The sequence below is a fragment of the Heterodontus francisci genome, chromosome 8 (genome assembly GCF_036365525.1).
Source record: "Heterodontus francisci isolate sHetFra1 chromosome 8, sHetFra1.hap1, whole genome shotgun sequence".
In the NCBI taxonomy this organism is placed as follows: Eukaryota; Metazoa; Chordata; class Chondrichthyes; order Heterodontiformes; family Heterodontidae; genus Heterodontus; species Heterodontus francisci.
In genome coordinates this window covers 89793377-89804766 of record NC_090378.1, presented here as the reverse complement: position 1 = coordinate 89804766, position 11390 = coordinate 89793377, and the positions used below count along the sequence as shown (strand labels likewise).

At 42.5% G+C, this 11390-nt stretch overlaps 1 protein-coding gene across 2 annotated transcripts in view; it reads left to right on the top strand.

Annotated features, from left to right (window-relative positions):
• Window positions 1-1281: 1281 nt before the first annotated feature.
• The window catches only part of LOC137373011 (complement factor H-like), a 621771-nt gene continuing 611662 nt past the window's right edge, over window positions 1282-11390 (top strand). For both annotated transcript variants that reach the window (XM_068037709.1, XM_068037708.1), the window contains exon 1: window positions 1282-1429. In XM_068037709.1, the coding sequence (XP_067893810.1) occupies window positions 1357-1429 (73 nt within the window). In that variant the 5' untranslated portion in view covers window positions 1282-1356. The remainder of the gene's footprint in view (window positions 1430-11390) is intronic.

Genomic DNA, 11390 nt, shown 5'->3' with positions numbered 1-11390 from the left:
GCAGCGATGGGCTGCTGCCTGGGAGACTTCACACATGTCCCTAGTGGATCCCTGCAAAGAGCCAGACATGTATAAGTTGAATGTCACAGGCTTTGGGTGTCCATCAAAGCCCATGGGTCACAGCTCATCCTGCAGCATGACGCATAAGTCAGTGACAGCCTCCCTGGAGAGTTGCAGTCTTCGCTGACACTGCTGCTCAGACATTTGTAGGTAGCTGATGTGGGTCCGGTACACTCCCAGGCACAGACAGGTCCATCTTGGCGTGGCCGGCTGCTGCCACTCTCCAATTGGAGCTTCATTGGCAGGCTCAGCCAGACCCTGGCCCTCCCACCCTCTGAGCTGCAGCTGCGCGGCACAGGGGTCCACAAAGACTGGGTGCATGAGATCCATGCCATCTGATTTTTACCCTTCCCATACACTGTCTTTGCAGAGACAAATTTGCCTTGGGGCTTTCCCATTGCTATTCCCCTCTGAATACGCGTTAATGCCCCTCAGTGCTCACCCTTGCAGAAAGCCCAGCACCCGAGAGTGAGTCCTCCCGACAAGGAGGTGAGAGTGCACCACGCCCACTCGAACCTTGCAAGCAAGACTGAGCCCAGCTGACCCTTGCACGAGAGACTGAGCCCACCTGCGCAGAGAGCCCAGCACCACTGGCCGGCAATGGCCTCCACTTTTCCCTCTTCCATTATCCACTGCTCCCCACAGCTGCCTTCCCATGGCATCACAGAGGCCTCACCTCAGTGCCTCAACTTTTAAACTGCTGGGGATCTGAAGGCATGTGATCACCGTGTGCCGTTGACTAAATTTGAAATGCACCCCCCCCCCCACCCCCGTCCCCCCCATAAAATTGGCTTCAATTCAATGCAAATGCATTCGAAGTAGCTGTTCACCAATTCAAGTTGCAGTCCCGCCACCTTGTGGCGGTGACGCCACCTTGGAGCTTTCCTGCCGCTGACAAAATCCAGAACCCACCTCATGAAGCCAGGTTTCTGGGCGAGAGCACCACCCCAATTTTTTGGATCTCGATGCCTCCACTCCCACTCCTACTGGCTGGATAAAATCCAGCCCATTACAATCCAAATTTAATCAATGAAAATTATTTTAATAACCACATAACTAAAATTAACACTTCCACAACGCTGTGAATATAAAACTTACTTTATTGAGATTTGCCAATCACCAAAACATCTCTTGTTGACTTAATTTTGAGGTCATTCAACTAAAGTGTCACTGTCCAAACAGACAAGGAATTGAATATTGATATTTAAAGTAAAACTTTAACAGGTTTGTCTCAGTCTGTGTTCCGATGATACATCAGAAGGGTACAGATTCAAAAGTCTCAGTTGCTCTGCTAAAATGAAATTAACTGATTTTGTTTTGCTTCTTGCCATTTTTGGTAGTCATACTGGTTATTCTTTAACTAACGAAGGTGAGTGCATTTATTTGTTCATTACTTTATCTTTTCAAAATTAGCATAGAAATAAGTGAATGTCACGTATGCAGTTATGTGCCAACTTGGTTTGTATAAGTTATATGATACTGTGTATGATAGTGAATTGTGATTCCTGTTCATCAAAATATTCGCACTTGATTGATTCTCTTTCTTTATTTGTTCAACTGGAATGATTAAATAAAATGAACAATTGTCGTGGCATTGGGATATTCTCTTTGAAAGGTTTCCACTATATATATTGCCATGGATGAACTTTGTCAAAAATGGAAGCCAAAGCCCAAAATTCAGAAGTCACTCCATTCCATGTTGATGATAGGAATATGAAACGCACTCTGAAAGTGACCTTCTGTGACATGAACCCACTCCAACATATCTCAGAGTGAAGCTGGACCTCAAGCTAACCTTCCACAACCACCTGAAAACTGTAGCCACTTAAAAAGGATATAGAGGCACTGGAGAGGTGCAGTGAATTCTCTTTTCTCTTGAAAAAAGAATACTGAGGGGTGACCCAATAGAGGTCTTTAGAATTCAAAAGTTTTGATAGAATCGATACAGGGGAAATATTTCCACTTGTGCGGATGAGTCTAACTAGAGGCCATCATTATAAGATAGTCACCAAGAAATCCAATAGGGAATTCAGAAGAAACTTTTTTAAATACAGAGAGGTGAGAATGTGGAACTATCTACCATAGAAGTGGTTGAAGTATAAATGCATTTAAGCGGCAACTAGACAAACATATGAGGGAGAAGGGAATAGAGGGTTACACTGATAGATTTAGATGAGGAGAAATGAGAGGAGGCTCACATGGAGCATAACGCTGGCATGGGCTAGTTGGGCTGAATGGCCGGTTTCTGTGCCATATGTCCTATGCAATCCTATGTCAAGATGAAGAAAAGGGTCAGCCTGGTCTCGAAGCTGGCAAGCACAAGCTGGGAAGCATCAGCGTCAGTGCTTTGAACATCAGCAATGGACCTCGCATATTCTGAAGCCAAGTACTGTGCACCTGTATGGACCAGAAGCAGCCACACTCAACTTGTTGATATGGAACTGAACATGTGCAGTGAATCACTGGACTGCTCGAGTCAACTCCAGCATCCTGGCTGCTCGTGCTGTCATACATTGTTCGCCCATCCATTTGCTGCAATGCCAGAACCCTCTGGGATGTCCAGAGAAAAATGAACATTTCTCCATCCTGCAGGACCTCAACAATGTCCTTCAACACCACTTGGATCCACGTGCTTAACCTTTGACAATGCAACTTTAAAGCTGATGAAGCTTTGAAAGCTGAGTGGTGCTCACAAGAAGTTACAAACAAGCACTGCATGAAAGTCTCATCGCAGAAGATCCCTGGCTTGAGCTTCCGGAAAGCTCATGGGAAACCCCAAACTGCATTCTCACAAACCATGACAGATGTCGATGCTTGATGCATAAATGGAAAATTAAAAACTCTTTAGTGTACAACTGTGGTCACCCAGAACCGACCATATAACATATAAAAACTAAAAGCCTTATTCACAAATACAATGGAGACATCACAGTGATACATTCTGTTATTTCTGATGCAATTATCTGGCTTAACCACCTGAATGTAAAATGATAGCTATTGCTCTAGATCTACATCAGCCATAAGAGAGAGGTTGCTTTGTAAGTCTGAGGTATAACTTTGGTCAAAAAAGATACAACATTGGGAAAAAACACATTTTGAACTTTGAGCTTATTGTGACATAAGTGTTCCCAAGTCAGCCATGACACACATCAGTTGTGATACCGAACTCACCATTTTAACAAGCTAAATATGATATTCCTAGGCGTATTGTGTTTGTTAAAATTGCAGATTAGTATTTCAACAAAAAACAAATGAACCTATTCACTTTTATTCTACACTACAATAGTAACTAAACTTCAAAAGTACTAATTGTCTGTAAAGTACTTTGCAACATCCTGACATGAAAGGCACAATATAAATCCAAGTCTTTTCTTTCTTTCTCTCTTACAAGCTAGACATGAGTGGGAAAGAATTGCACTGAATGTGTACAATAATGGTACTAAAGGACAGAAATATTTTAATAGAAATAATTTTAATGGAAGAAAATAATTATTTTAATAAATCCATGGAACAAGACTAACAGGGATAAATGAAATAAATCACAGCTGATCAGTACAAAGTAAGCATTGGAATTAAAGTAGCATTACCTTCATGAAAAATGTCACAGTAACAAGAAACAAACTCTAGAAAAACACAGGAATTCTCAAATAATAACAGAAAATGTTGTAAAAATGCAATAACTAAATGTAGGAGAAAACACAGGTTAACATTTTAGGGTGTTGATCCCTTGGCATCCAGTTTCAAAAGAGCAGTTGTGCATTACCAGTACTTTCTGTTTTTACATCATGAAGTGTTTGGCAAACCTTTCCTTTGGTAGGGAGGGAAATCTGCCAGAGGAACAGTGGTGCTATCACACACAGTGATACAGGTGTGTTTTTGCAAAAAAGATTCACAATTGTGACATGCTCTGTTGGAACAAAAAATTGCCAAACATTTTTCAATAAAAAATTGGTAAAACATCGTGATAAGCACACAGCTTCAGATGATATGAGGAACATGTGAAATAAAACAAGTGTATTGCCAAGAAAGCTGCGAGAGGCAGTGCTGGATCGAGAGGATCATACTTTGAACAAAACCACATAATGCAAGAGAGCTCCAAAATAACATCTTTGGCTACCAGCAGACAAAAGGTTAAGAGAAATGTCTGAATTCCCTGTTCTGCTATTTCATTGCTGTAAGTAGTTCTGGTTAGGATGAGCAGAAAGAGATGAATTTTCAGTGGTCCCTGGTGAATGGTGCTGCTTTTGTCGATGAAACAGTTTTATAAATTATTTATAGTACAACATTACCACCTGCTGGCCCAAAAGGTCTCTACACCAATTTAAGAGAAGTACTTCTTAGCTGAACAAGGTTTTAAAATAGACAATAAGCCTGAATTTCCAACCTGTAATTAGCACAAAATTCTATTATCTGGGCAGGCAGGAGTAGAAATTGCTCCACTCATCAGAATTTAAACAGAATTTCGGATGGACTTATTGTTGTGCCTAATGTGCACTTACTCTTAAAGAAGCCATAGAATCGGATTGGTGAAGTATCAATATTTTATTCACACACTAAATACATGCTCTCACTACTTGCACAGTATCAAAAAGTGCAAGCTCTCACTACTTGCACAGAATACTACCCGTCAAGGCACGAGGTGATCAGTCTTGGACTTGCGGCTGCTCTTCTCTGAGCCCTTGGCTCAGGGGTATCTTCTCGAGTGTTCTTCCCAGGGTTCTCATACCTTCCCTAGTTTCAGTCAGGGGTTAAATCTTATTTCCAAGACCCTCCCCTCTTACTTACTCATAGTGGCCTAGCATAATGACATAATGATAATTCCTTATTTGGCTCAGTGAGAACCTGTTCAAGATTTTACAGTTTCCCATTGTCTACAATGAGTCTAATCATATCTGGTGTCCATAGTGACACCTTTATCTGGTATGTGCAAGGACAGTGTCTGGGCTCCTCAATGTGCCTTTTCTACACTGTCTACAATTCCTCGTCCATCTGTGTGCTGTGGCCGCTTTCTACCCAGCCCCCTCCATGCTTTAACACACTGTTCATTGTTGTGTGACTAACCCCTTTGTTTCAACTAAGCTCTTATGTGTTTTTATTATATGTGTTTTTACTGTATATGTTTTTACTGTATGTGTTTTTACTGGGTTTACAGTCCTCCCTTTGATCCTGCAGGGCTATGCCCAAGGGATCACAGACTCATGTCTCTTAGGTAGTACACTTGTGCAATTACAATTTCATTTTCAAAGCAAACACATAAGCAGTGTAATGTTAAAGAAAGCACAATTTAAGCATCACTATTGTATAATCAATCACTTGTGTGAACATAACAGTCGCAATTTCATTTTTAGAGTATATTAATCATTCATTAATCATTTTAAGTATATACGAATAGGTTATACAATTACCCTTGTGTTACATAACTAATTGTTTATCTTTTATAGAGCAAGTTCGAATACTGTCCAACCTGTGTTCATACATCCTCTCACGTTGCTTAATTGATTTCTTAAGTTTCCAAACTAAGTATGTCAAATATATCACCATGATACCCAAAACCACTATCAGGACATGGGAGATCATTCTAAATCGGGGTGTAGCTGCATGCTTGACCCCCAGTTCTATAAGTCCTCCCACCAGGTAGAATCGTTTATCTCATCAATCTCATCTTGTAGCATCTTCTACTCTGGTTCAGATTGTAGTACACTACACCAATGGCTTCCAGCTGCTGTCTCTCTTTACCCGTGTATGGGCAATGGCTGAATAGTATATTTGTATTCCCGGAGATAATTTATCAAATCCTCCTGAATACTTTCTGTCACAGTTATCGTATCTGTCTTTCATTTATGTATGTCTACCAACTCCATCTTTCCTACTCTGGTTGGTATTTGTGGGTTGAAATAAAATGTACTTTTGCTCACTGGACAAGTCCGGTTATGTCCATACTGGTACTCCTTCACCATAGTGGTTAAGCAATATCTTCCCTTTCCCACATAGGCCACACGGGTTAGCCCTGACAATGCTTTCCTAGTCTCCATGGTGCAATTCACAGTGGCATTAAATCCACATTTTGATTCTGCTGTTTTATATAGAGGATGAGGACATATGACCACCCGGTTTTCCAGACTACACTCAGACAATGTTGTTCCAACTATCTCTTTTCCAATTTCCACAGGGTAATATATCATAGTATTTTATGTAATCTTTTCCCCTTATTACCCCTATATTTTCTACTTCGTATAATTGCATTCCCAACTTATCTCTTGGAATTACCGGTATTCCCAACACTACTCCAACACTCATAGATCTTGTATTTACACATTCCTGACCTTTCCATACCTTAACAAGTTTTCTGAGTTGGCACCTGGTAATTTTATCATTTGTGTGACTAGCTAAGTCCTCCAATTGGATGTCATTTATACAACTGGCACCTGTCCCACATCAATTTGCCTCAAATTTTCCTGAGTTTGTTCTAACATCCACGAATTGTATGTACTACAAACATTTTTGTTATTTAAAATATCGTGGACTTCCTTTACTTTTTCTATTATATCATTAATAGTATGAGCATGACCTTCTAGTACTCTCACCATTCCTGTCACTGTGTTCGTCAAATCCTATCCTACTTTAGCTACACCACTCTGTTCCTTTTGCTCCTTTTTCAAAATATCCCTTACTGGCTGACTGAGAGTTCTAACCTTCTGGTCCACATTTTCCAAATCTATAGTACTGACAATTGAAGTTCCCGTATTAAAGACTGTGGCTACGTCATTCACTAAACTACGTTTACGTCTCTTTCCCTTTATTATTCCCTCATCCCCAAATTCTTATCTCAGCAATTGTTGCAGTAGTACCTTGTACAACTCTCGGGTCTTCTCAGGGCACCAGTCAGGTAGCTGGATATCTGAGATATTCAATATTACTGGTACCAACTCATGCTGTATATTATCATATACAATTTTATTAGTTTTTATTATCGCAAGTCCATTTTCTGGTCCTGCAGTCACTTGTGGCTGCTGGGCTGTAACCCTACTCATTAGTAATTCGGATGTGGGGTTAACTGTGGTGGTTGGAGCTTCTAGCCTGTTTATGCTCACGACCTGGAATAGTAACTGTCCTTTTTTATTTTCCCCAACACAATAGAGCCAATAGCCCCCATCACTGTGTGGTTTCACACATATTGATCGGTCTCTACAGTCTTTATCATCGCACTGCCGTACAGGGAATTCGGGGCCCCCTGGTGGGACCCTGAAGGTGGTTCCCTTTGGACATTCGACACATACCCACTGTTGGATAGTAACATTTACAAAAAAGGCCCAGCGCTTGTCCCCATCTGTACCCTCCCATAGCCCCGGGTAGTTGCTATGTACTTCTACTGGTCAGACGATGTCATCTGGTTGTCCTCCCCCAAACCAGTTCCTGTTACAGCACTTGATGTTATACGGTCTGTCATCCTCCTTCAACATGTTGATGGCCACAGCCGCAGCAGTCATCATGAGTGATAGATGCCAAGGTTTCATTCTGTTACCTGTAAGATCAAGATAACACCTGCTCTTATTTACAGTTCGATTTAGTGTACCCCAGCTGGGTCAAACTCATCACCACTTATGTGGATTAATCAACCCTGTACCCCTTGTTCTGATGGACCACTACCCTCTGGTTTCTCCATTCGCCTCCACTCTGTCTGAAGCTGTGGTTTAAGCTGCTTCTTTTTTGAACGGACAGCTGGTTCCACATTTAATTTCTCTGTTTTGATGCTACCTTTCTCAACTTCTGTGACTCCAAAGGAAGTGGCTTCCCCTGGGTCCTCTAGAAACATTCTCTGGAATGCAAAACTTAAGTTCTCCTTATCATCCTCTAAGAACTGAGGACCCTGACCCTGCCCATTTCCTCCATGGGCGGGAGCATTTCCCGCTTGCCCCATCTCCACTTCTCCTAGTGCGTCTAACTGTACATGGTGTTGATGGCTATTCTGTTTTCCGAATAGTTTAAGTTGGTTCACATGGTACCAACGTGCCCTATCTCTCTCCATCATTACCTTGTACACTGGCGGGCTGGCCTTATCCACTATACAGTATGGCCCAACGTATTTTGGGGACAAGAATGTTCCTGTCTGTTGGATTCGGACCATAACTTGTTGCCCCACATCTAGCTCTACCGTCTTTACCTTTCCATCAAAATATATCTTACTTTGTTTCCGTTTCCGCCCCATTTGTACCGCTGCTATCTTCTGAGTTGCCGGCAAGTGCTCCAATAACTGATTCATAAATATCTCATGGGTTAGGGCAGTTATTTCAGGTTCAGAAAGATCTAACTCCAACAATGTTTCTATCCCTCGCATTTGTCGTCCCGTCATTAGAGCATGGGTGGTAAATCCAGTGGAGCTGGATACCGTGTTTCTGATTACCATCAGGACGTAGGGTAGGACCTTATGCCAGGTGGAATTATTTTGCTGTTCTGTCTTTCTCAAAATTCCCTTTAAAGTTCTGTTCATTCTTTCTACTATCCCACTTGACTGAGGGCGATAGGCTATATGGAATTTCTGATCAATCCCCAACATAGGCATCACACTCTGCATTACTTCAGCAGTGAAGTGAGACCCTTGATCTGATTCTATGCTTCGAGGCAACCCCCATCTGGTAAAAAACATGCTGCACTAAAATATCAGCAGTTACCCATGCTGTGTTAGTCTTTGTGGGAAAAGCCTCCACCCATTTAGTGAAGGTATCAATAATCACCAATACATATTTAAATTCTCCCCTGCATGGAGGCAATGGCCCCACATAATTAATTTGCAGCTTTGTCCACGGCCCTTCTACCGGACGTCTGTGTCATAATTCTCCTTTCTGTGCATACTGGTCTGGATTATTTTGAGCACAAATCAAACAGTTTTCCACATAATGCTTCACATCTCCTCCCATTCCTGGCCACCAACACAATTCCTTTATTCTACCTTCTGTAGCCTCCATCCCTTGGTGTCCTTGCACATCATGACACTGATAAATTATTTGATTTCTATCCGGTATCGGCACTACATATTTTCCTTCCTTCAGTACCACACCTGTCTCCGTCTGTAACTTTGACTTCCATCTAGAATACTCTTCTGGCCATTTCCCTCCCTTCTGTATCTGTTTTAGCGTCGGATCTCGGCTTTGTGCCTGTACCAGATCTTCAATCGTAAGCTGGGAGACTATCACTGCACTTACAGGGTTCGTGTCATCTCCCCTCAGATCCCAATATTTCCCTTGTTTTGCTCCCATCTTTACCAACTCATCGGCCCTCTTATTTCCTTCCAGACTCTCTTTGCTATGAGCCTTTACTTTAATGACCTTCCCCTTTTCCTACTGCATTTACTATCCTCGTAGTAAGGGGGCAGACAGCAAAGGTTTTCCATCTGCCGACACAAAACCTCTCGCTTCCCACAGAGGTAGGTACTCGGTTAAACTGTTACACACATACATACTATCAGAATAAATGTCAACTGGTGAGGGAAACATGTGTGGTTGTGTCAGCACAAAAGCGACCGCAGCTCGTTCTGCACCCTGCGCACTTAGACTCGCTGGTAACTGTAAGGCAATGTCCTTAGTATGTGTTCCATTATGATCCTGTACATGTAATCCACATCCTGTCTGCCTAATCCCGTCTTCCACTGTAGAGGAACCGTCAACAAAAATTTTGAGTGCTGGTTTGATTTCTGGCTCTTTCCCATGTACACCCCCCAATGACTTTGACACAAAAGATCCCTTGAGGGCCCTTGCTGCCAAAACCTGACACTTGTGGGGTTCGCCTTGGTAAATTACATTATCTGCCAGGCACGTAGTAGTCCTTGCCTTTATTACTGAAATGTCTCTGCCTTGCAAAAGTAAGGTCCACTGAGCAATACAATTCTGACTAACATTACCGTCCTTCAGTTGTCCATCCAGTAATAACTGGATAGGCGTGTGTTCAGTTAGAATAGTTACAGGGCTGAGGCCGACAATATAAGTAAAATTTTGAACTGCCCAGAAGACGGCCAGTAAATGCTTTTCACATACTGTAAAAGCTCGTTCTACTGACGTTAACAAGCGAGACGCGTACGCCACTGGACAAAATCGACCATGTTTTTTCTGAAGCAATACTACTGATAAGGTAGTATCTGTGGCAGAGGGCAACCTCAAGGGCAAAGGGTAGAGATGGGTCCGGCACCTGTAGCACCGGAGCTGTGGCCAGTGCCTGTTTTAATTCTGCAACTGCTGTCCAAACCCACTCAGAGTTCTTTTTCAGGAGATCATATAAAGGGGCTGCCTTTAAGGCAAATCCATCAATATGGTTCCTGCAATACCCAACGAGGCCCAAAAATCTTGCGATAGGGGGAGTTTGAGGATTGCCTGTACTCGCTTTTGCTCTATCTCATGCTTTCCCTGTGTTATCACTATTCCCAAATAGGAAACCTTTTCTTTCAATATCTATCCTTTTTAGGGTTAACTTTCGCTCCGACCTTCCAAAGGAGTCGAAGAAGCTCCTCCAGTAGCTTTAAATGCTCTTCCTTACTTTCCGTTTGGAGTAGTAGGTCATCCACAAATTGGATCAAACATTCTGATCAGGAGAAAGGACTTAACCCCTTTGCCAACCGCTGGTGAAATATTGACGGACTATTATGAAATCCCTGGAGGAGACACATCCAGGTGTATTGTTATCCCTGGAACGTAAACGCAAATTTATATTGACACTCTTGTGCCAGTGGTATGGACCAGAACCCATTACTAATATCCAACACAGTCAACCACTTAGACTGTGGGAACTGTTTCATTATCGTTGCAGGGCTTGTAGCAACAGTAGGTGCTGTCAAGGGCGTGACCTTATTTAATTCTCGATAGTCAATAGTCAATCGCCACGATCCATCTGGTTAACGGACGGGCCAAATAGGAGAGTTATTGGTGGATGCCACTGGTCTTAATACCCCCTGTTGTAGGAGACTGTCAATGACCTTCCTTACCTCTATCTCCGCCTGCTTGGGGAACCCATACTGTTTCTGGGGTCGAAGATCTGGCCCCTCAATTAGGACATCCCCTGTCATCCATCCGCAATCATACTTCTGAGTTGCAAACACTGAACGGTGTTGCTCAATAATTTGCTGCGCTGCCACGTCAGCAGTCATGTCCTCTGGGTTTAACCACAATTCTGCCATCACGCAGATTCTCTGTGTATTGACCCGTTTGGATCATACCAGAGAAACTGTGCGTTCGGCATCTTCCAGAAATCAACAATTCACTGGATCAAACGACAAACCTTGTTTCCTCATTACATCTGATCCCAAAATGTTCTCCATCACTCGTCCCAACTTGACGATAACACAT